Genomic DNA, 25,834 nt, shown 5'->3' on the forward strand with positions numbered 1-25,834 from the left:
TTATCGTGTACGACTGTACCGTACGGATATTTTAATTCAATACGTATTTATATAATCCAAATTAATTACCCCATAACTCCTTTCACGTGACTCCATTCCTCTCTTATTACTGCTACTGTATACTTCTATCTATCAAGTTTTATTCGGTGCTTTTAATTACACGACTAAATGCTTAGTAAGGTTGGCCGCTTATGTGTTTTTTTCTTCTATAAACGAAAAAATCTGATCAAATTGGAATTAGCATCATCACGTAATTAGTTTAACATTCGCAGAAGTAAGTACATGAATAAATATCAAGCGGTGACATACCTTACATACTCCATTAATGATGCAATAGCGCGTACCGCGTTACAGCTAACCAATCAGAGTGAAGCTTCAAGCTGTTGTCGTGTGGAGTAATGCCTTCATAGTCCCTTGTAACCTTTGCGGTTGGAAGAATATTCTCTCCTCTGTGTTTTTTGGAATAAACTAATATAATACGTTTGATTATCTGTCTTACTATTTTCTTAATCACATCCCCTCTCTTGCTGAGCATCGGATGCTTTTTGTTTGCATTTTTTTTTTTTGTCACAAATTTGTTTGTTTGCATTTTATATTCAATATTTTATATCTATCGTTTGAATATTTATTCATTCATATATAATACTTAATTGTTAACCAAAATATCAATGAGCAAGTACTACCATCAGAAAATAACATAATAATTGCCTACTTTTTAAGAAAACAGCACGAAATAGTCAGTTTGTGTACATTGGATAGCTTTGAGTTTTATATCGGATAAAGAAAAATCCACTGGATAATTTATTAAATGCTGCATGATTCTAGCTGTATTTTCTAGATTTGGAATATCAGTTTATACTTCTACGGAAAAAGGGTCCCTCAATCGAAACTAAAACCAGTGATCGTATTGAACAAGGAAACTACATGAGGTTTGAGCATTTTCAAATCTTCAAGAAACTGAATCAAATCTAACGCGAAACATGGGAGTTCAACGGAAATTATTGAAGAATGAGTCGTAGAGGAATCAACTACTGAGAGCTTGTTGTAATTTTGTAGACACAGTCTTCACCCTACTTTCTTTGCTTTTATAGTCTCCTTTTCTATTAGAATTTAATCTTTATGTCATCAAGTTGAAACTCTAATTGTGGTAAAACTTAAAAATACGTGGGAATTCAAATTTCTAAACGAAGCATACCAAAGATGCATGGCAGTATCCAGTATATAATATTTATAAAGTTTCTATTGTCTAAGTACCAGACTATTTTAATTTGATTAATCCACATGAAGCATAGTTACAATAAAGTTAGGAGGCTAAAAGGTGTCTAAAGTTGTAACCCCCCAAGTCGAGTAAAAAGGGGACAAACACTTTTGACAAGCAGATAAAATTAGGTCACGTCATATACTTGTCTTTAAAGTTATGATCTTTACAGAATGTAGAATGACCCTATACAGCAATTCTGCTTTTACTTTTTTCTATCTTTAACGTACACACACATGGTGATGGTCTTGGCAATATCCACGCACAAGATTACTATGATAGGCTATATAGTACTGCTAGCTCCACGCGCCAAACTATTTTTAAAACAATATAATATGAGAAATAGATATATGTGAAATTCATAAATTAGCATTCATACTAGATCTGGCCTATATCAATTATGCGAGTCCCATCATAAAACTATAGTTAATTTTGTCAATAATTATATAGGTCTGAGTAAATTGCATAGACGCATGCTTCGTCGAGCGTATTACAAATTTACAAGGTATATGTATATAGATCTATTATCAAAATTTATCGTGTCGTCTATTGTAAAATACAATGTGACTCACTTCTCTACAGTTTGGATCAATCAAGACGTTATTGTATTGTATGTACTCTCTGCATTAGTTATCACAATTATATCCGTGAATGGCTTGTGATTGTGAGAGTGACATATATTGTGTTTACACAATGAAAACGTAGTTTGTTAGTTTTCCATTAGTTATCATTTGAAAATATTAGACTACAGTGGATGATAAGTTATATTTTGAGAAAATAAGTAGTACATTATGGAAACTTTCAAGTAGATGATTTTGTTTTAATTTCAACGATCGTAGGGTCTGAATATGATCAAAAGAAAACAAAATGAATAATGCAGTCGTTTAAGTCGTTGGGGTGAGTATATGTAGACTTATTTGTATAATCTGACTTTCAAACAATTCATAATATTACACAATGGTTCATACGTCACTTGGTCCAAATTCTAGAAGCATTTATGCATTGTAAAGGGGGTCATCACATTTTGTGTTCTAAATTTTCCATTCATAATAATTTGTTATTCACCTTGGTTTCATCATACTACTAAAAAATGTTGAGACGTGACGATATAATTGATTAAATGAATGACGCTACTGCTATGATAATGACAATATACAATGTATTTTACCGACAACTTTAAAAACGAATAAGTAATAGATCAAAAGAATGACAATATACATAATACCATCTTTTTAATAAGATTCTCATCACCATCTATCATCAAGTAAAAGTTGGTTCAGTGAGTTGCTCATATTAATAAAAGACCTAAATCTCTTTCTTTCTTTTTTTGTGTGTGGAAAAAGACCTATACCAACTATATTAATTCTGTATTATTTTGATATCTCCAGTTAACGATAATGCACGATTTTTATTGAAATCTAAATGAAAAAATCTCACAACAATATAGAATCACAGCCATGAAGACATACATAAATCGTTATATATATAAAATATTTACCAAATTTTTTTAGGATTTGAATTGTTGTATTAACTTAAAGTTAGTCGTATATCTTACTTAAAATCAAAAGTTTTATATACAAAACAATAATATCAAGAAATAAGTTCAAATAAACCAAATCCTTTATTTTTATAATCAAAGAATTTTTTGTTTTAATAAAGTGGGTGTATTATTTATATATTCTTTTTAAAAAGTCCTCAAAATTAACGAGTCAAGTGTACCTGGCAAGTACTCCCCTTCCCGTACCTACTTTACTTTTAAGCCAAATTCCCAAAACTACCCTCGCCTCTATATAAAACCTGAAACCTTCCCTCACTTTCAACAAAATCTTCTCATTCATTCATTCATTCATTCTCAATAAAGTCTCATCACTCTACAAAAGACTTCCTCTCTCTCTCTCTCTCCCTATATCTCAAACCAAAGCTCAAAGATGAAGTATCTGATCCGCCGTCTCTCCCGCGTCGCCGACTCCGCTCATTACAACCTCCTCCGGTCCGATTCACAACGACAGAGCCGCCGTCCCGAATCTTTCCTCCGGTCTTCGATGGCTCGCCGCTCAAAGAAGCATACATCATGTGTTCCCCAAGGTTACGTACCGGTCTACGTAGGAGAGGAGATGGAGAGGTTCGTCGTGAGCGCTGAGCTACTTAACCACCCGGTTTTCATCGGTTTGTTAAACCGGTCTGCTCAGGAGTATGGTTACGAGCAAAAAGGAGTTCTACAAATCCCATGCCACGTTCTTGTCTTCGAGCGCGTCATGGAGTCGCTTCGTCTTGGATTAACCGTGCCAAGTGACCTTCAAGATCTAATCGGCGACGAGACGATTTTTTAGAGGAATCTTTGGAAGTTAGCGAGTAATTGATCTGCTTGTTTTTTTTGTTCAGATACGAAGTATTACAAAGTAATAGTTCGTCTTTGTTGATAATGTACAGAGCTATATATGTATTTCTTTCTCTTTTTGAAGATTTGTTTGTTGCAAATTTTCTTAATTTTTCGCCGGTTTAATAACTGGTTTGACATTCTTGTGAAGATATATATGGAAATTGGTTCGGTTTGGATACGAATCTGGTGTGATTTATTTTTCTTGTACCGATCGAGCAAAGAAAACAAAATAGGGATTTGATGTTTCGCCGATCGAAATTACCAAAAGGGTGAATACGTCAATGCGATATAGTAAGGATTTTTTGGAAAAACAAGTATAGATGAAGTATTATACGGTCCTGGTGTGATTTAACCGATCGAGCAAAGAAAACAAAATTCGCCGATCGAAATTAATGAATACGTCAATGCGATATAGCTATAGATGAAGTTTATACTCCTTTGATTAAAAGTTCATTAATGAAAAAATGCTTCCCTATAAAAGATATGCAACATAGAACAAAAAATATCATCCATAATTTATAATTTTATAGGTATCTAATCTAGTGTTAAAAAATTATAGTAATATTCGGTTACTTTTTAGCTCTATTTGTATCATTTAAATAAACTATATTTTTCCATATTTTCTTAGTATGGTATAGTGCCGAAAAGCATAGTCTAGTACTATTGAAAAATAATAATTCAATTTCCGAAAAAGTTAAGAAATCATGTGGGTTGATTTGCATTTCTACTTCCACCCTCCCATTAAACCAATGAGCTCGCTGTAAGAACCAATATTAATTCGTTTTCGAACAATATATAAATCACAGTTAGCTAGTTGTAAAACCCAATATTAACTCGATATATACCTAGTTATGACCTTTTTCCAGCACATGTGTATATATGCTTTATACGTCCCAAGTGAACTGCATGTGAAAATTTAACTGTCCCACATCTATGGATTCTCAATGATAATGTGTATCCATAATCTTCCTAGTTTAATTTAAACTAATTATTAGTTGAGTGACCATCTGAGGAAGGGTGATAACACTCTTTGAAATTTCGTCAATTTATATGATGTCCCATGTTGCTTCACCTGCAGCATCACATGCTAGTTAAAAGCACCAATTCACAGTCAATCATTATCTGTATGTTTCTTTTCTTTTGTTCTATTTATTGTTAACCAATACATTTTTTATATATAGTATACACTAAACTGGATTCGACTGATCCAAATAGTCAAGGTAACCATAAATTCTCAAAGTTCTGTCGGTGTATTAACATTAAAATTAACATAAGCATCAACGTATATATTTAATTATTATAGTCACAATCACCGATCCATATACATATCTTTAGTTTCTGTGAACACATATTCGATAGAACTTTGATTACAGTTGGGTTGATGGAAACTGTATAAGAAATTTTTATTTCTTACATTTCTCCAATGAACATTTATGATATCTATTTAAGTGTGAAACCGATTTTTTCTTCATGACTATAGGAAAGTCTCGCAATAATCATTAAGCATCTTTTAACGGGAAAACACAACTACGTAACTGAAATGACAAGAACTTAATTATAATAAAAAGGTAATTGTTTAATAATGCATTAAAAATTAGAACGAAATGACAACATGTCAGTATAAAATCTTACTAATTTTAAAAGAAGATTATTGCAAGGAAATGGTGATAAGAAGCTTGGGCAGCTCATTTCAAATATGAATGGGACTATGTTGCTTTCGAGGAAGCCACTGACCTCATGATTGATTCAATTCCTTAAACTTTGATTCAACCTGTTTCCTTCATTTGGGATCACAATTTGATTATATTTGCTCTCATATTTCTTTAATAAATATTGTTTTCTCTGTGACACATAATTTTTTAACCATCGTCACCAATTTTTCGTACGGTAAAAATGCAGTAATCCCGAATATTCCACGAGTGACAGCAACTCTTCCATCAGAAACTGTTTCATAAGAAGACTACAATATACCGGTAATTCTTTAAGCTTTATGCCTTAAATAACATTGTATGTGCACATTCAATGGTTTATCTCGCTTTTAAAGCATTTTTTTAAACCGAAACTTCCATCTCAAAACACTACAAAAAAAACTTGTTTAACATCACTTATTTTGTATATTTGCATTACTTATAAACAATGTAAAAAAGTTTTGCATCACTTAGTTAAATGACTCTGAAAATGGTAATGCAAATAATTTACATCATTTTATTAGCAATTTATATAAATTCATATTATTTAAACTAGCTATTGTAAATGATGTTAATATGTATCAATTGCAAAAATGGTATTAATACGTACATCATTTTAAAAAATGATGTAAATGTTAGTATCAGTTAAAATAAATGATTTCAATTATTTATTTATTAATAAATAAAATAAAATTTATTTCAGTTTAAAAGTAATTTAATAATTATGAAACTTAGTTTGAAATATTATTGTTACTTTTAAATTACTAACGTCAATATTTTTTTTGTAATTTACTAACGTCAATTAAGTCAACAGAGTATGATGTATAGAAAATATTTTTGAATTCATAATTTTTCTTTGAAAATACAAATATAAAGGAGAAAAAAAATCAAAACTATATACAGAGAAGTCTCAAGAAAAAAATGAACTGAAAGAAAGAAAAAGATTGTAAAACAAGCCATGAAAACTCTTCACTCGAGATTTATTTTCCTTCTTTTCTTCTTGTATAATTCCATTTCTCTTAGACTCTTATATTGCTGGACGCTCTTGATTAGCCATTTTTCCTGGAGAATAAAGCAACACCTGACCAGAAGTAATTTCCTCCTCCAAGGCCTTATGCTTCTGTTGAAGTCAATTTCTCTGGAGACAAAAAAGGCCAGAAGAGAATGAATACAAACAAAAAGAATCAGAAGAAAAGAGGAAGAAAATGAAAAATAATACCTTTAAAAGATTACCATCGAACTCGTTGGAAACAGAATCGTCATCATCATATAAGAAACAAAATGGTTCATGCCACCAATGGTGTGCTAATGGGACGATTACTCACATAAGAAAAAAATTTGATGGTTTGTTGATTTATCGGTTTTTAATAACAAGTAAACTCCTAAAAGAAGTCGAGTAGAAGAGACGAAAATGGAAGTTTGAATAGAAAAAAAAGAGACGAAGTGAGGATCTAGATCTTAAGAAAATAACTAGATTTTAACCCGTGCAACCGCACGGGTGTTTGTTTTCACTTTTCTATATATAAATTATTGTTTTAGAACATAATTGGTATATATTTTTAATATTAATCATATATTTAAATATTTATATAACGATTTCAAATACAATAATTTTATAATTTATATGTTATAATTAATTAATTGTTTAAATCGTATGTATACCACTTCTTATTATATGTTTATCTTATTGTATTTGCATTTAGTTATTAAGCAAATTAATATATTAATGAGAAAATATATTTAAAAATTATTTTATATTTAATTTATGCTAAATTCTGATCCGCCTTTCAAAACTGATTTTTTTTTTACCAATATTTTTATGCTTATTCATTTTAGATAATTTATTATTGTATATATAAAAGTCTAAGATATGTTAATTTTCAGACATGTATTATATAGTTTGTTAATTTGAAGCTGTTCTATCATCATATTATATTTTAAATAAATAGTTTATATTTATGAAAATAAAATTTATAAATTTATCAATTGAATATAATTTTATCATATTTATTTTAGTATAATAATTAAATTTTAACATGATCATGACTATAAAGTAGATAAAATATGATATAATTTATTTATTTTCATTTTTAAACGATAACTTAAAATACATTAAGTTATTGTTTAAATATTTTTACACAGATTTATTAGAATTTTTAAAATATAATATATAAATATATATTATATTTAAAATGAAAATATATTATGATTAAAGTAGTTACAAAATTTTATATTATTAACTTTAAAGAAATACATAATAGTTTTATTTTAATATGATTCATTATGATTATATAATAAATAAAATATTATAGATTTTTTTATTTTTTAATTTTATATAACTGAATATATTAATGTATAATAATATTTTAAACTAATTTCGAAATTAGCAAAAATATTTAAATATAATTTCGAAAATGAAGATCTTGTAAAAATCTTTTTAAACAGATTTGTTAGAATTTTAAAATAAATATATTTATATTTAAAATGAAAAGATATCAAAAGATATTATGATTAAAATATTTTAAAAATTCTATTTATTATTAGTCTAAACTAAAATGTAATATGAATTTCTATGAATAGGTCCATTAGGTCCATTTTTTAAAAAATCACACATGAATCAAGGTTGTGACTTCTGTTTTAATATATAAGATATGCTTTTGGATAAAAAAAACTGCTAAAAACAAAATTCAATTAAATTAGTGCCACAAAAATGAAACTAAAGCAACAAAATCTTAACTAGATCATAATATTTGACTTACAAAAACAAATAGACTAAGTTAATAAGTTTTATACCAGAACAAATGTTTTAAATGATGCAAATCTACTAATAATAGCAATCCTAATTAATTCCAAAGGTTGTGAATCTACTTATGTTGAAAGGTTGTGTCTTTTGAAAAAAAGTTTAAAGGTTGTGTTTTTTCTAAAAGTTCAATGTTGGAAGGTTGTATCTTTTCTAAAAATTGTCTAAAGGTTGTGACTATTCATATAAGTATATATTTTACAAAGTGAAAAGTTGTGACTATTCTTATAAGTATCCTTTTAATATAACTACTTTTAAATTAGAAGAATGCGACTATTCAAACTGAAGGGTTGTGACTATTCAAATAGATTTTTACAATCTATAAATAGTCTCTTCTATGCATTTCTCAAAATAAAGTTTTCACTAATCAACTAATAATAAAATGGTGGAAAAAAAGTTCTAAACAGTTACATGGATACAAATTCTTAGAAGATATTCAAATGAAGCGTTATAAACAATAAATATTAGGAAGAGGTTTACGTGTTTGGATAGCTAAAAATACAAAACAAAATAATGAAATCATTAGTCTCAATTTTCTTATACTAGATGAAATCATTAATATGAAAGTTATATTAATATGAACTTCACTCGTCTGAAGATTTGAGGGAAGAATGAATAATTTAGGCGAACCAATGTTACAGAGCAATTGCGGTTGAAATATTAATATGAAAGTTGTATCTCTTAATTTTCTTTACATAAAAATTGCATTTAATAGTTTTTGTAATGAAAAATTGTGTTTCTTGTTTTTATTTTGTTCATATCCATTTATTAATGATTCACCTAAATATTTACAATTTTTTATATCTAAAAATTAGTATATTAATATGAAAAATTGCAAGAAACACAGGAAAAGTCTACTCTGAGAGAGATAACGGTTACAAGATTGAACCGGCATGAAATTATAGCAACCATCGTGTACCATGAGATCCAACTTTTAATGAGACTGCTCTCTTATGAAAAAAGACGCCATAGAAGACGGAGATGAGTGGAGACGATGCCATTGTCAAATACCAAATATATTTGGGAATACAATACAACGTCTTTAACTAAATTGTCGTTAGTTAAATTTAAAGAATGTCTTTAACCGCCGTGAGGAAAGAGCACAAAGAGTCAAACACGTTATTGGTTTTATTATGAGAACTTGATTAATCTAACCTATTAGGCTATTAACAAACAACAAAGGAAATGAGTACAGCCGGTGCAGGATTCTACATCGGCCGGGAGGGAATCTGTGATAAGATACCTTCGAGAAAGTGTTGTTGATGAAATAGCCTTGTGGCCAGGAGAGAAAAAAAAACAGTTTTTTATTGGCAAAACCAAATTATGATTTAATAGTTTGATACACGCAAACATATGAGTTGAAGAGATATAAGTGGAAAAAGATGCAACTTTCCAAATCAAAAGTAGTAATAAACGGGAAAATATAATACATAGTTATGAAACACAAAAAAACATAATATAATAGAATTGAAAAGGTATAAACTAAATAGAAAGCAGTTGTAGATGAAAAGGTATCATGTTCATAATATATAATGAACAGTTATGAACAAAATTATAATGAAAAGACACAACTTTAGGAATTAATTGGGATTGTTTTCTACTAATAATAGCAATCCTAATTAATTCCAGAGGTTGTGAATCCACTTATGTTGAAAGGTTGTGTCTTTTGAAAAAATATTTAAAGGTTGTGTCTTTTCTAAAAGTTCAATGTTGGAAGGTTGTTATTATTAATAGATATTGTGTATTATAGCATTTTTATACAAATAAATTTCTTCGGGTCGTGATTTCCGTTGCGTGTCAGTTGCCGTTGGAGTTAATGCATTAGACAAGGGATAGCTCGAGATAAACCGCCATTGAAAGTGGTGTAAAGCATCTTAGCTCAAGCGGTGCGGTTGCTAAGAGACGGCATAACTCAGAAGTGTAAGTGTTTAAGTCTAAGGTTTTTTTTTCAATTTCGGTTAATTTTTGTTTCTTTTTGTCCGGTTCAACTTTGTCATCTTAGACCGATGCCCGGTTTCTTAAGAATATTATATTTAAAATAGTTTTTTTAAATAAAAAACATTTGTATGTAAAATAATTTTGTAACTCATCTGTTCGTTAAAAGCAATATAAACAATATATATATACAATGCTATTTTATAAAATATAGCATATTTATTTTTATAAAACGGTTTTCCGTGCGATATCGTACTTGTTCCTTACCTAGTTAAGATAAAAATAAGGCCAGTTTATTAAGTTGATGTTAAAATAAAATATAATTACGTACTTTTTATTAGCATCAATTTTTGTATTGATGTAACTTTTTGTATCAATTTCGTAAGTGATGTTAACTAAAAAAACTAATGCCTCAGTTCTGTAAATGATATATAAATATATATATTAGTATCAATTATGTTTAAATGATGCAAACTAATAAAAATTATATCACTTTATCGAAATGATGCTAAATAAATAAATAATAACATCACTTTTATAATTGATGCTAAATCATATATGTAATTTAAAATAGAATCACTTAGATTTGTGATACAGTTTAAGTGATTTAATTCAACACATTATTGTAGTGAAAAAAGCATTAGCATCGGAAAGTTTATTTAAATAATATCCATAGGATCTAAAATTACTCTACTACACCTACACTTCTGAATGATACAGATATAAGTCATTTCACAACTTCAGACCTAACACAAATGAAAGGTACGCGTATGAGTTGCTTGTTATAATGCTTGTTATAACTCCGGACTTGACATATGTGGTCACTAGTTGGTTTGGGTTAATTCGAGCAGGAGTGTCAAGTCTCCGCCTCACCGTTGATACCAATACCTGCTATGAAGCTCTGAACTTACCAAAAAATGGATTGAAAAAGGACCTGCATCATTTTAGGCATTCAAAATGCACTAGTGACTTGCATAAAGGAAAGAAAGAAGCAACACCATCACAAATTCACAAGTAATCAAATGATTAATCAATGGCGATGGGATATATATGTTGCTTCGACCAAATAGAGTCACATTGTACATTAAAAATGATATTATTAACTTTTGAGACTATATGGATAGACTTCCGTTGTTGAGCACCGTTTGAGGATCTTCCTCCGCAGGACAACTGCAGAATTCATTTTAGTTTCGAGGCCCATACCCAAATGTGGCCTAAGATACTCTAGAAATTAATGATTTATATATGAAAACTCGAATCTTGTTTCAGAATGAACACATTATTATCAAGCTAAAAAAATCAAATATATATTTGAAGGTGATCGTTAGGCAGGCACGTGTAGACTTAAACAAGTTAAACGACGTCGTGTTTGTACAAAGAAGACAACAACAGCTCACATCCTTATTTGATCTGGTTAAATGAAGAAATATAGTACAGGTTGATGTTGGAAGGTATCTTGCATTAGGGGTAAGCACTGATGGAATCTTGCTTTTAGGTATACCATTTTCTTTGTGCACTCTTTTCTATTTGATTTAGTTTGTACGAGTAATAAAATTTGGATATGCATTTGACTACTCGTTGTTATTTTAAATACTTATTCAAAACCGAGTTAATTACAAATTACTTGCTTATTCTATTATTTACTACTTAAAAACACTTAAAATTATTTCAAATATTTCCAAAATTATTAAAAAATTATTAAATAATATTTTTATAGAAAAAGATATTAGAGCTCGTTTGTATTTACTTTAAACGAAATATGTATGTTTAATTCTAAAGGAACAAAAGGATACCTATGCTTTTTTTGTCTACTTCTTACAGTAAAAATGTATTTTCTAAGACTTGAGCTTCCCAAAGATATTTTTGTTACAGTCTAGTTATTATTTCTTTTCATTCACGACATAAATAATAAAATGCATAGATATTTTATTTATTTTTAGCAAAAATAATAATAATGAATAATATCAAACCATGCATATAACATTTTGTGTTAAGAAAATATATTAAGTGTTAAGAAAAAAAAATATTTTACCAAAAAAAAAAAAAAAGTGTTAAGAAAATATAAAGGTAATTATATTATAAATATAAAACAAACAATGTAATAGTTTGTTTGTACATATATAAAATGTAATACATATAAATTATTAATTTATAATTTAAATGAGGAAATATATTTATATGAGATTTTTTATAAAAAAATATTATTTTTTTTCTTTTTTTTATTTATGTCATATTTTGAACAAACTCAACGTTGAACCGAAAAAAATATTAATTTAGCGGATATTAATTTACAAAATTTATACTGTATTTGTAAATATTAAAACTCTACAGTATGATATACAATTTAGCAACGATAAATACTTAGAAAAATCGAAACAAACGAAACTAAGTAACAAGTATTAGTGTCAATTTTACCAAAAAAGGTATGTCTCAAACTTTGCATTCTACTCTATCTTCTCTCTTCTCCACTTCACTTGTATATATTTTCTTCTACTTCATCTTTTCTTCTCCACTTCACTTCGCTTATTTTTATTTTCTCCCTCTCTTCAAACTATTTAATAATTTATTTCACTGTATTCCACAATTTTGGTTTTAGATAAATACTCAACAGTTTCTTAAAATCTCTTTTTATTTTTTATTTTAATTATCGTGTGTAAAGTTACTGAGGAAATGCAAATTATTAATTTTGTCAAATATTTTTACAGATCAGTATAGGGCTTTCATTCCATTTATTGACCAATATCTGAGATTTGAGAGGACAACTTGTATATTTATAAACATATATACCTATTTACACAATCTTATTTTAGAATAAAATCTTACAAATTTTGTTAACAAAAAACAAATCTTACAAATTCAAACGTTTCCATATACGGGTTTAAGGCAGGACATAATGACAAAAAAGGAGACGTCACGATTAATTCAATAAAAAAAATGCGATATAGATATTAAATTCCACTAATTGACCCTTGTGGTCTTATAACCTTTGTATGCAATGTTGACACGTACATGTGTGTGTGTGTATATAAACATGAATATCTCTTATCAGATTCTCCAAAAATTAAAGTCGGTGTTTGTGAGTGTGATGGGGAAAGGAAAAGCACCTTGCTGTGACCATAGCCAAGTACTCAAGAGAGGGCCATGGAGTGATGAAGAAAGTGAAATACTCAAAGCTTTTATCCTCCAAAATGGTCATCGCAACTGGAGATCTATTCCTAAACTCGCTGGTCAGTCCTTTTGTCATCTTTTTGGCTTAACGGTAGTCTTAATTGCCTTGTTTTGTTTGTGTGTGTTAAAGGTCTTCTCTATCACATTGCATGTTCATTAATCTCTCTCTTTTTCTTCTTTTTTTTCTTTTTTTTTTCTTTCTTCTGATCAAAAAAATCTCTCTCTTTTTCATTTTCATGTTTTTTACATAAATCTGATTTATTGTAGTTGTCGGCGATGTTCATAGGCTTGTTACAATTTCTACAATTTAAACAATAAAAATTAAGAATACGTTTCGAGTGTGTTTTCATTAAATTGAATATTGAATACTTTTGTTTGTGAAATAATGAGGAGATGCTTGACTACAATGACGCAGTCTGTAACGTTCGTCAATATTTACCTTTATTTCCTTAAAATTAGTAGTTGAATAGGCATACATATTCTTCTGGAAGATGGGATAAAATTTTGAATAGATGGTTTAATAAGAAAAAATTATGTAAAGATATGGGTGAACGTTGAACTTTCACCATATCTATGCACCATCTGATGAAATCATTTAATAATTTAAACTAATGAATGTTGGAGAAAGGCAGATATATCTTAATCAAATACATAAATATGGTTTTGACGCAATGCAATGTATGTTATGTATTGTTGAATTGACTAAGTAACCTGGGTTTCTTATATTCATTTTCTCTTTTTGAACTCTTACTTAAGTTAAGCATGTAGTTTTGGTGATCATGATTAATAATGTATGTTTTAACTTAACCAAAATAGGATTGATGAGATGCGGAAAGAGTTGTCGTTTAAGATGGGTAAACTATCTAAGACCAGGTCTCAAACGGGGCAACTTCACCAAAGAGGAGGAAGATACCATTATCCACCTTCACCAAACTCTTGGAAACAAGTAAACCCATGTCTCCATAGTTTTAAATCATCCTCCATCTTTAAGTATATATAAAAAAAAGACCAAGAAGTATAACTAGTGCATTGATTGATCAGGTGGTCAAAGATAGCATCACACTTGGGAAGAACAGACAACGAGATCAAGAATGTGTGGAACACTCATCTCAAGAAACGATCGATGAAGAGCAACTCATCAGCATCATCAGATGTTACCAATCAAGCTCCTTCAGTGTCCCGTTCTTCCTCTTCGTCCTCCTCCTCATCAGTCTCTAATAACGTTATTAAGAGCGAGAAGCTTAATCAGGAAGAGGAGTTGGAGGAGATCTTGGTGGAGGATATGGCATGTGGATTTGAGGTGAATGCACCACAATCACTTGAATCTCTTTTTGAAGATCGCAAGGTTCCTCCTCCTATAACCAAACCAGACTCTCTAGAAATCCGTGGGAAATCAGATGATGAGTTGTGTCGCCAAATGGTTGAACCAGGGTTAGATGATTACAACGAGTGGCTCAACTATTTTGATAACCAAACTTTCTAGAACTGCACCACCATGTCTTATTTTTCCATTGACCATTTATTTTGTTTTCCTAAGAGAAGTTTAGAATACATTGAGAACAAGTTCAAACTGTAGTGTATATTAATTTTCTTTTTTTTTGGGGTCAAAACTGTAGTGTATACTATTAACTTTGTTTTTCTCAATGTTCAGATTTCTCATTTCACTATCTGCTTTACACAGGCAAGAGGTTAAGAAAACTGGTCATCAGCATTAATCAGCATTTTCGTCTACATGCAGTGTCACTTTTACAAAAAGGTCTTTACTGCTCTATGTCTGAGAGTTCTGAAGCTAATGAGGAATCATCAAGGCCTGAGGTTAAGAAAGGATCATACCAATGTGAACAACCAATGATCTCTATCTCTTCTGCAACTAGCTTCTCTTCTTCCTCCTCTTCCCTACCCGCAGGTGTGATCTCAAACTTGAGATTAGGGTCATTTGGCCTTACCCATGTCATTTCAGATTGCTCTGCTGCTGAATGTTTCTGCTGTTTCCTTTTTGTAGACTTGTTTGTGTCTCAGACGGTTAGCTTGTACTGTGTCAAAACCATAGCAGCCAGCTCTGCAGCTTCCCTCTCTCTCTAGCTTCATTTACCAAATCTTCCATCAACTACAAACATAAATAAATACATGACCAAGCTGAAATGCAGAAGGACAAGGTAGATAGATTAATTAATGTTACCTGGTGCCTGAGCAAAAGTTCTCAATGTGTTCAAGTTCCCATTCCTTCTCTTCAAATCTCGCTTCATTTTCCATTGCATCCTCAGCAATGATGAGGTCCCAAACCTCTAAAAATCTAATCTTATATCTATCAATAATACACAGCTGATTCTCTAAAGATGAGATAGCTTGTCCAGCAGCAGCGGCTACTGGGGATAACTTGATTCATTGTAATTCGTAACTTGTAAAATATAGGATTGGGTCTTGTATTACGTTACATACTTACATGTGTTGGAATACGACTTTTAACAGACCACATCAATGTGTACTATAGAAAATAAAAATATATATAAGAGAAGATGTGTGCTTCAAAAAATTTTTTTGTTACAAACAAAAAATATATATGAAGATATGCTCTTATGATAAAAAAGACAGAAGAGAAAAGCAGCACAAGGAGGTCCAAAACAAAAATCATAGTCAGAACATAAATAAAACAAAAAGCCGAGAAACATTAATTATTCAACAGAGCAAACGAGCTTTCATGCTGCTAATGGGTGCTCTTGAGCACAATCATCATGCATCCTAAAGCCATGTTTCTCTTCCAACTCTTCAAGCCAACGCAAAGTGTCTGGATCAACCAAGCCGGCAGCCTTTTCAACCTCAAAGGCAGATGTGTGAGGGATTGTGCAGTCTTCCTTAGCCAAGACAATGTGTGAGGGAGGGGCATTCTCATGAGTGGGATCATCGTCCTGAGCCAGCATGTGCTGCCTGACCTTTTCGACATAAGCCAAAATAGGGAGGCATCTCATTGCAACGGTATACATACACCCAATAGCATTCACTTTCAGGTACTTGCACCGGTCCAGTGTATTACAATCATCCTTTTCCATAAGCTGGATAAAATACGTAGCGATTTTCATGAGCAGTTGAGTTGCATACTTGAGCTGCGCTAGAGCAAGGTCCAAGTCATCGAAATAATGCTCGAAAAAGTCTATGCACGCAGGTTCATTGATGATTGTAAACTCTCGGATAACCGTAGAGAGCTTAGCTTGAATGCATAGCCGTGCGAGCCTAAGATTGCTCAAGTAGAAAAAACGGACATCAAGGAAACTGGTATTCTTGATGACTATGGCTGGTTTCTGATGTTCCTTGAGAGAGAGGATGGCATTAGAAAAACTATTTTCATCTGGAACCACGCTCATCTTCTTGAATCTCTTCTTCAACTCCACCATTGAATCTCTATCCATTGAAGGTGCTTTATTCATCTCTGCACACTGCTAAAAAAATTAATATTCTGTTTCTTTTGCAAAGCAAGCAAGCAATCAACTCATGCCAATATATTTATATGCACCAAAAATTCTAGGTTAAATTTTCTAAAGACAGATCGATATACATAACATAACCCCTTGAAAAGAAACTAATATTTGACAATGAGAAACTTACGACTTGCTTGAGTCTTGGGGCTCGAGGATGAGGGAGCTTGGAGGCCTAGAGAAACACTTATTATATATTTATACCTGTGTGCGTCTTGTCCGAACATAAAATTAGGGTCCACCACTCATTTTATACGTGCCGCCAAAAAAAAATGCTTATACGTATATTTAGGGTTCCCATGTTTTGGGCTTCACATAGACTTGAATGTACTCATTTGGGCTCTTATAAGCCAACTTATGCTTAGATTCATGAGCATACTGCTGTTTCTTCTTATCTTAGGTGGCCATGGATGCGGGTGACCCTGTAGCTGTAGCGTTGGGGGGGGGGGGGGTTGCTTTAGGTGACTTCTCTTCTCAGTGTTCCTCTTTCTTTCTCAACATTAGTGCTTCTTTGCGGTACACTGCTTCTTGGTACCAAAACATGTTTCTCCAGCCAAAGTGATGACTTAGTAATCTCTGCTTACACTTTTTCAGCATCTCAAGTTTTCGGTATTGTAGCCATGAGGAGCAATCAATCAATCAATTATACCAGATTAGATCTTAGGATACGCAATCAGGAACTCTTAAGTATGCTATTTTAGCGTTTGGGACAATCAATCAACTGTAGCAATTCACTTTAGTAAAGGGAAGCATTGGTTATGATATGGATTTGTTTATAAAATGAAGAAATAGAGTATATTTAATTCTGTATACCAAATACAATGCATTTGCTAGCTACCAAAGGTGATTAATTAGTCTGCTAGTTAGTTAAACTCGTAGCTTTGGTTAGGAAGAACTATGGTATAGTATCAAAAATTGTGATCCTAGGTTTTATGAAACTTGAAAAACAGGCTACTGTTGAAATACTAGGACAAGAAACTTGGCATTGAAGTTAATGGGATTTCACCAGTAAACGACCAGTAAATATTTATGTTTCTGACACATGTAAGTATGTTATACGGTTATATGGATAAAGTACAATGATCGTGATGGATTCTCAAAGGCTTCTCTGAACCAATCACCAACGATAAGAAAAAAGAAAAAAAAACTATTTTAAAATCTCAATAGCTAAAGAAGATTATTACTAGTCACACTCTCTCCTCTCCTTCTCATCTCTCCTGATCCTCAAACTCCACATGGCATCCGTCGCCGCAAGTCCCACCTTCTCACTCCTCAAGTCAACCACCGGAGCCACTTACTCCGCCGCAACTCGCGCACGCGCCTCCCTTTTGCCCATCCCATCCAAATCCATCTCCACCCGTCCTCTCGGCTTCTCCGCCGTCCTCGACTCTCGTTTCACCGTCCATGTCGCCTCGAAGGTTCAGTCTTTCCGCGGGAAGGGGACCAGAGGAGTTGTCTCCATGGCGAAGAAGAGCGTCGGAGATCTCACCTCTGCTGATTTGAAAGGGAAGAAGGTTTTCGTGAGAGCTGATCTCAATGTACCTCTCGATGACAATCAGACAATCACTGACGATACGAGGATCCGTGCGGCTATTCCGACGATCAAGTACTTGATCGAGAATGGTGCTAAAGTCATCCTGTCCACTCATCTGGTAATATTCCGAACCAGTGGAACCGAACTGAAATTTTTGGTTTTGGTTCGGTTATGAGTTCGGTTTAGTTCCGGTTACGGTTTTTGGTTGGTTTTCGGTTCGGTTTTTGATTTTTGAGAAAAAAATTAACCAAAATTAACCGAAAGTACCAAATCAAATTAGCCTAACTTAACCAAAAATATCCAGTTTTTTTAAAAATTGTACCAAATTATTATCGAAAATTCGGTTATTTTCGAAATAAAATAAAAACCAGAAACCGAACCAATTTTTTCGGTTCACTTCGGTGATATTATGATCAAACGGAATAAACCGGAACCGAAAATATCTGAACCGAATAAACCGACACAGCTGGCCTAGATTATTCAGACACACTCCAAAACATTTTGAAAGGTTCTCCTTTGTCTGATTTAAAGTTTGAACATTTCGATCGTTTCAGGGAAGGCCAAAGGGAGTGACACCGAAGTTTAGTTTGGCTCCTCTTGTCCCTAGGCTATCTGAGCTTCTTGGTATTGAGGTATCCATGCTTTATGCCAATCAGATCGCTTGAGAGCTTTTCTGAGGGTTGAGTTTCTTACAGGTCAAGAAAGCTGACGACTGTATCGGTCCTGAAGTTGAGAGCTTGGTGGCTTCACTACCTGAAGGTGGAGTTTTGCTTCTTGAGAACGTCAGGTTCTACAAGGAAGAAGAGAAGAACGATCCTGAGTTCGCTAAGAAGCTTGCTTCCTTAGCTGACCTCTATGTCAACGATGCTTTTGGAACTGCTCATAGAGCTCATGCTTCCACTGAGGGAGTCACAAAGTTCTTGAAGCCTTCTGTTGCTGGTTTCCTTCTCCAAAAGGTTATTATCTTGATTGTTGATTCAGCATTAAGGCCCTTGTTAGTGAATGTTTTTTGTTTACTCTCTATATTTTTACAGGAGCTTGATTACCTTGTGGGAGCTGTTTCAAGCCCAAAGAGGCCGTTTGCAGCCATAGTTGGTGGTTCCAAGGTCTCCTCCAAGATTGGAGTTATTGAATCGCTTCTTGAGAAGTGTGACATTCTTCTTCTTGGTGGTGGAATGATCTTTACATTCTACAAGGCACAGGGTCTTTCTGTTGGATCGTCCCTTGTTGAAGAAGATAAACTTGAGTTGGCTACTTCACTCCTTGCCAAAGCTAAGGCTAAAGGAGTCTCTCTTTTGTTGCCAACCGATGTTGTGGTTGCTGACAAGTTCGCTCCTGATGCCAACAGCAAGGTCTCTCTCTCTATCTCTCAACAGAAAGGTTTGCTAGAGCTTTGTGTTCTGAGTAAAAGTATGTGATGTGGATGTTTTGTAGGTTGTGTCTGCATCAGGGATTGAGGATGGATGGATGGGATTGGACATTGGTCCAGACTCGATAAAAACATTCAACGAAGCTTTGGACACAACACAGACAGTGATTTGGAATGGACCTATGGGAGTGTTCGAGATGGAGAAGTTTGCTGCTGGAACAGAGGTAAGTAAATGATTCCTCGTAAAAGCAAGAACATGTTGTTAAGTTTGGTGAGTGTGGTTTTGTTGCAGGCGATTGCTAATAAACTAGCAGAGCTAAGTGAGAAAGGAGTGACAACTATAATAGGAGGAGGAGACTCAGTGGCTGCAGTGGAGAAAGTGGGAGTTGCAGGAGTCATGAGTCACATCTCCACTGGTGGTGGAGCTAGTTTGGAGCTCTTGGAAGGTAAAGTACTTCCTGGTGTGATCGCTCTTGATGAAGCCATCGCAGTCACCGTTTAGAAGCTCACTCTTTTGATGAGGCAAATAAATTTAATACTCATGAGTTTCTTACTTTCTTTTGCTGTAAATCTACCTTTTAAAACATCATAATCATTTCCCTATAATGTCAACCAAAAAAGAGACTGATAATGTTTTTAGTATTGCTGAATAAATAAAATCTAAAAATCATATAATCATTTCTGAATATTATGTATTGTAAACTGGTCAGTCACGCTGCTACAAAGCTTGTCCTAAGCTTGTGACTAGAGAGATTGTTGGACTTGTGAGACACTAATCGGCTCCACCATTTTAAGGATGGAGTTTGTTAGTGCAATGATTATTAGTAAATGGTAATAACAGAGGATCGAGTTGTTGGTTTCATTAAGCTAAAAACTGATTAGTCTGAAAGTTAGAAGATCATCAAATGTGAAGATTCAGACAAGAAAACAAAAAAATCTCACTAAAGAATAGTAATAAATTGTAAAATAGAGCTACTCACTTCTCCCAGATGGTAGGTTACTTGTCAACAACGCTCTTGTCATACAAATACTCAACGAATTCATCAATGAGGTACGGCCATGCTCCTTCTGCATCGTAATTAGACAGCATCGGGTTCACCGTCTGCATCATCAGAAAACTAATGTCTCAATCCATATATTAACACTAAGCCATAGTTGCAAACATTATATAAAGCTCAATGACACTCTTTCTCTTACCCTTGCAAATTCCAGGAGCTGTGCCCATGTGTCCTTAGATATGGCCTTGTTATGACGATCCTGATCCAGGTAAACAAAAAAATAAGACCAGGCCATGATGATGTATTAAAACTCAAGAGTGTTTGTTTACCTGCAAGAAGTCACACCAGTGATTCACCAAAGGCCACTCTTTTTCTGCAAAGAGCAGCTGCCACATCCCAATCGCTGTATCTAAAGCAAGAGACTTCTGCCCCTGAAAACATTTTAACAGTTGTGTGTTTATCACCAGCACAGATAAAACATCTCAAGAAAGCTACTTCAGATCAACCTTTTCTTACCTTCTCTTTCGCCCACCCAAAAGCAAAGCTGTAGATGTCATAAAACTTTTCTGCACATTACACATATGTCAATCAACAAGAACCATATGAGATAAAGAATGGATATTTCAATTTGCTTCTTACGTTCATCTTTAAGCTCAGAACGCATAAATGCCAGCTTTTCCTGCAACTTCCCAATGGAATCTACGCTGGCATCAGAAAATAAGGACCAAGTTAAACTCTGTATAAAATACTCCTGCCACATCGTCAAAACAGCATCAAGACTAGAGTCCACTCACCCTAATGCTTGTAATCCACCAACAAATTCTTCCCTGGAAAATTCACACGCTGTGGCAGCATTCATATGCCACGAAAGAACCAACTGAAAACAATAAAACACAGAGCGAGCAGTAAGAGAAACCAAATTTTATTTTCGTCACTCTTAGCCTTTCAAGTCACTTTCACAATGTATTTATTAACTCATACTAGGTAGTTTTTTGGTAGCCGGAAACGAAAGCTAGAAGAAACATACACACAAGCAAGTTTGTAGCAAAAGGTTTAAGAATAAGCATACCGTGACAATGTCTTGAGGTTCCACCTAGAGAAAAATTCAAATCAACTGTTAGTATGTGCTATGTAAGATTAAACCACATCATTCTTAGCATTATTCAACAAGATCAAATACCTGAAGATCACTACAGAGAACCGAGACACCTTCCGCTAGAATCATATCAGAATATGGATCTGCAGAACGTAATATGAAATTACTAAAACATAATGATAATTAAAACATGGCTTTGATCAACGCAAGAGAAAGAAAAAATAGCATTGCCTTTATATCTATTGAAGAGCTCTTCCAAGCGTCTCAGGTCACCATTGCTTTTAGGCTGTGGCTGACTGTAAAACACATCAAAAGCTGCTTCGATCTGCCAATCACTGGCTTTAAGAGCCTGAAGAGCACTCTTCTCACTGCACCCCCCAACACATTATTAAACAAATCACACACACACACAAAAAAAAAACCCCAAGAATGCTGTAAGCCTGTAAACTAGTCACTGTTCTGTTCTTACTTAAAAAAACATCAAACGTACAGTAAAACTAGAGAAAAAAAAAGCGAGACAAATCCAGTTTACCTAGCTCCTGTAATAGACACGTACTGCTGAAGCTTGTCACGGTTGGTTCTACTCAACTTATGCTGCCACAAGGGAGAGGGATCATATCAACAAAGATGGATTATAAACCACTGAATCGCAAAACTAAGAGATTCATCAAAAGGTGAAGACAAGAAGAGTCGTACCATTGAGTTGTTGTTAATGTATCAGTCTCTATCGAAGGGTGCAAGAGAAGAGAGGAAGTGAGTCAAAAGAATACTCAGAGAGTCTCTCCCTCTCTCAAGATTGCTTCAGCTTCCTCTCCTCTCCTCTCCTCACTTCGCCTCCCTCTCTCTTCTTCAACTCTCATGAGTTTCGGTTTTATTGTGCAAAGACCCCGGTTACAGTAAAAAATATCTCGGTATTTTCTAAACTGGACCATTTGTATATCGGTATTTTCTAAACCGGGACAATGTCTATGTTTGTTATTCTGGTAACTCAGTTGGTTCTAGAAGAAAAACTGTCTGGTTTATTGCAAAGTTGTGGTAATTGATGAATAGAATATGCAAGAAGAATAGAGTGGGTAGGGAAAATGACAAATCTATGCATGTTAAGGAACAAATATGAACACCAGAGACCAAAGCTGCCAAAGATAAGGAGGCCTAAGTTAGTTGGGCCTGATATGTATTAGATTAGCCTTAAATAGTTTTTAAATGGGCCTTATCTGCTTTCTTATTGGGTCCAATGTTCTTATTGCCAACTGAAGAGAAAGTCTAAACACTTTTGTTGACTTGTGTTGATTCATGACTGGTGTGTGTCAGTGTGTGATATGAAAGGGAATAGATTCATCTTATAGAGGAATACAAGAAGAATCTATCAAACAAAGTCCGCTTGAAAACTAAGCAAACTAAAACAAATACTTTTCGTCTTCTTTTTTTTTCTTTTCTTTTCCAAGCTGCATGATTCTTATTTGCTTACATTTACATACATACTTAATTGATGAGCTAGCAGTTAAACATCAGCTTTGTTCCACTTGTTATATTTTTCTAAAGTACACCGCACACGAATCTTTTCATCGAGATTAAACAAAAATAAGATGCTTATGTTCCTTATTCCCACATGCATGTGCATGCATCTATATCTTCATGGAAGCTAATTTTTGAAAAGCAATTTCTTATAATACGGCTGTATAAGGCCACATGCGTCAATACATCAAAATAGAAGGACTTGGATATTGCGGATTTGTACCTAATTGTGTTTTTAGACATGTGTGGATGTAAAATCCGCTGCATGGTTTACAACTTGAAAGCCTAGAACCCTATTGCATAATATAATCTATAGATATGCTTGTCTGCTTTTATTTATTTTTTATATCAAAAATATATGTGTCAGTGCCAGTCCAGAATCAAACTTTATAATTTGCAAGACGTCGTGTGTTCTTTCTTTTCTTTCATAAATACTAATATTCTCTTGTGCTGAATATTGCATCACCGATCGACATTTGTTGTTAAAATCATGATGCAGTCAAGGGAAGAGAGGAGATCTGAGTCACCATCAGGTCTTGTACTGACCACCGATCCTAAGCCTCGCCTTCGTTGGACCGCCGAGCTTCATGAACGCTTCGTTGACGCTGTTACTCACCTTGGAGGCCCTGACAGTACGTTTTCATCATCATCATCTTATATTGATTCATTTGTAGTGTATATATTATGAAGCTGATAAGTATAATATATATTAAAAGAGGCTACACCTAAGACGATAATGAGAGTGATGGGCGTGAAGGGTCTTACACTTTACCATCTCAAGAGCCATCTCCAGGTCTCTCTACCATAATCTTGCTTCCTACTCTATATATCATTCCTACTTCCCCGCTAAAAATGCATTTAGTGGTAAAGTGTGGATTTCTCCTTGAAGGACCACCGCTTAGATTAGAATATCATTCTTACTTTGTTCATCTTTAGTTTCCTATTCTTTACAATTTTTGTTCTTGATTCCTTCTTGTTTAGGTAGTTTTGCATAGTTAGAATTAAAATATATAGTAGTGGTTAATATAAATTAATATGTATATATGTTTTCAGAAGTTCAGACTTGGAAAGCAGCCTCACAAGGACCATAGCCATGGTCACTCCACTAATATTAGGGATCCTAATAGAGGTGCGCAGTATTGATCAGCCTTCTTATTAAATTGAACTCTATGTATGGGTTAACTTCTGACTGCGCCATGAATACCTTTTATATTTGGTAATCAACATCGATCAATCATGCATGCAGTTTCCATGTTGGATCTTCAAAGGAATGTTGTATTCACTACTCCCCATATCACTGGTCACAATATGAATGAGTATGTGCGCTCCAATTCCAATATAGTTATATAGACCTAAATCTTATTATATATATAACTAAGTGGTAACTATGATTGGTGATGAAGGATGCAAACTGAAGTGCACAGAAGAATAGAGGAAGAGGTAGAATTAGAAAGACAGGTAAATCAAAGGATAGAAGCACAAGGGAAATACATGGAGAGCATGCTAGAGAAAGCATGTGAGACGCAAGAAGCAAGCCTTACCAAAGACTACTCTACTCTCTTTTTCGACCGAACCACTATTTGCAACAACTCATCACCCCTCACAATCCAATGGTTCGAGGATCAGTTTCCTTCGTCTTCCTCTATGGACTCTGCAATGCATCTCCCTGACATCAATTCCAACTTCTCCCTCCAAGATTCTCGGAGTTCCATCACCAAAAACCATACGGTTTGCCTCGGTTAAAGAATACTATATATAGGTCTAGCTATTTGACTCTTCCTACTCTAGCTTTAATGTGCACTTGGTGTATAAACGCACAAACTTGCATGTAATAACTTCTGTCAAACATGAAGTAGATCTTCGTTATCCACCTAATAAATGTGATGATGTGCAATAGATGGTGAAGTAGGCTGCCTCATGCATTCTCAATTACTTGTAAACTGAAAATTTTAAAAGATCTTTTCTTTCTAATCACGGTTGTAGTCATTATCACCAACAATACTTACTTTTCATCACTCATAATTCTGATGTTTTTCTTGCCAATATCCAATCGTTAATCGAAATACTAAAAGCTCATTTATTGAATTTTGAAGCGGTAAGGTTAGATGGGCCGATCAGATCCCACCATAATATGGTCACAGTAAATGAATGTTTTGAGACAAATAAGAGCCTGGTCAAGGCGGGGTTTATGTCGTTGTCTGAACTCTCAAAGTCTGTGGAAGTCTTGTGGGAAACGGTCAACAAAGGATGTTTAACATAACTTACTTAAAGATAAGATTTAACGGTGGAGTATATGTGTTTTTTTTTTTTTTGAAACAGGAGTATATGTGTTATTTGTTTTCTCTTACACTTCAACAGCTTTCAAATCTCTGTTACTATTCGTTGTTTCTTCTCATTTTTAAACACAAAGTTAAAAGTATGTAAATATATGTCACGTTTTATCGCCAATCGTTCGTCCCGTTGTTCTAAGAGTAACCTCTTTGATAAAAACTAATGAGTATCTAGATTAGAAAATAATAATAATAGAAGATAATTTTGTTAAGCAAATGAATCTTAGGTAATAAACTAATAAATGAGCAACAATGGCATTTGAAATTTTCATGAGTTCTCAAAGTTTTCTATA

General features: G+C 33.2%; 6 protein-coding genes across 7 annotated transcripts; 4 read left to right on the forward strand and 2 right to left on the reverse strand.

Annotated features, from left to right (window-relative positions):
• The first annotated feature begins 915 nt into the window (after nt 1-915).
• LOC103849715 (auxin-responsive protein SAUR72) lies at nt 916-6,272 on the forward strand. Its single transcript, XM_033292978.1, has 2 exons — nt 916-3,952; nt 4,054-6,272. Exon 1 carries the CDS (start codon nt 3,187-3,189, stop codon nt 3,586-3,588), a length of 402 nt encoding a protein of 133 aa, XP_033148869.1. The 5' UTR covers nt 916-3,186; the 3' UTR covers nt 3,589-3,952; nt 4,054-6,272.
• A 1,577-nt stretch (nt 6,273-7,849) lies between these two features.
• Nucleotides 7,850-15,114, forward strand: LOC103849714 (transcription factor MYB10). 2 transcript variants are annotated; one of them, XM_033284371.1, is made up of 4 exons: nt 7,850-13,288; nt 14,046-14,175; nt 14,271-14,660; nt 14,911-15,114. In XM_033284371.1, the coding sequence occupies exons 1-4, from the start codon at nt 13,057-13,059 to the stop codon at nt 14,942-14,944; spliced, it is 786 nt and encodes a 261-aa protein (XP_033140262.1). In that variant the 5' UTR covers nt 7,850-13,056; the 3' UTR covers nt 14,945-15,114. The 2 variants fall into 2 exon arrangements, with proteins under 2 accessions (XP_033140262.1, XP_009124676.2); XM_009126428.3 differs by lacking the exon at nt 14,911-15,114 and having other exon boundaries at nt 7,852-13,288; nt 14,271-14,809.
• An 811-nt stretch (nt 15,115-15,925) lies between these two features.
• LOC103849712 (nucleolar GTP-binding protein 1) lies at nt 15,926-16,651 on the reverse strand. The gene has a single exon (XM_018656094.2). It carries the CDS (start codon nt 16,649-16,651, stop codon nt 15,926-15,928), a length of 726 nt encoding a protein of 241 aa, XP_018511610.2.
• Nucleotides 16,652-17,864: 1,213 nt separating this feature from the next.
• On the forward strand, nt 17,865-20,285 carry LOC103849710 (phosphoglycerate kinase 1, chloroplastic). Its single transcript, XM_009126422.3, has 6 exons — nt 17,865-18,351; nt 18,788-18,865; nt 18,929-19,189; nt 19,268-19,585; nt 19,668-19,826; nt 19,895-20,285. Exons 1-6 carry the CDS (start codon nt 17,935-17,937, stop codon nt 20,102-20,104), a joined length of 1,443 nt encoding a protein of 480 aa, XP_009124670.2. The 5' UTR covers nt 17,865-17,934; the 3' UTR covers nt 20,105-20,285.
• Nucleotides 20,286-20,437: 152 nt separating this feature from the next.
• LOC103849711 (DCN1-like protein 2) lies at nt 20,438-22,605 on the reverse strand. The gene is made up of 11 exons (XM_009126423.3): nt 22,393-22,605; nt 22,229-22,290; nt 21,928-22,064; nt 21,781-21,839; nt 21,670-21,693; nt 21,395-21,477; nt 21,240-21,304; nt 21,117-21,166; nt 20,930-21,031; nt 20,800-20,859; nt 20,438-20,704 (listed from the first exon to the last, which is right to left on the reverse strand). The coding sequence occupies exons 1-11, from the start codon at nt 22,393-22,395 to the stop codon at nt 20,600-20,602; spliced, it is 750 nt and encodes a 249-aa protein (XP_009124671.1). The 5' UTR covers nt 22,396-22,605; the 3' UTR covers nt 20,438-20,599.
• Nucleotides 22,606-22,945: 340 nt separating this feature from the next.
• On the forward strand, nt 22,946-25,185 carry LOC103849708 (myb family transcription factor PHL12). The gene is made up of 5 exons (XM_009126421.3): nt 22,946-23,843; nt 23,928-24,004; nt 24,265-24,340; nt 24,458-24,527; nt 24,615-25,185. Exons 1-5 carry the CDS (start codon nt 23,702-23,704, stop codon nt 24,952-24,954), a joined length of 705 nt encoding a protein of 234 aa, XP_009124669.1. The 5' UTR covers nt 22,946-23,701; the 3' UTR covers nt 24,955-25,185.
• The last annotated feature ends 649 nt before the right edge of the window (nt 25,186-25,834 follow it).

This window comes from Brassica rapa, chromosome A01 (assembly GCF_000309985.2).
Source record: "Brassica rapa cultivar Chiifu-401-42 chromosome A01, CAAS_Brap_v3.01, whole genome shotgun sequence".
NCBI classification, from domain to species: domain Eukaryota; kingdom Viridiplantae; phylum Streptophyta; class Magnoliopsida; order Brassicales; family Brassicaceae; genus Brassica; species Brassica rapa.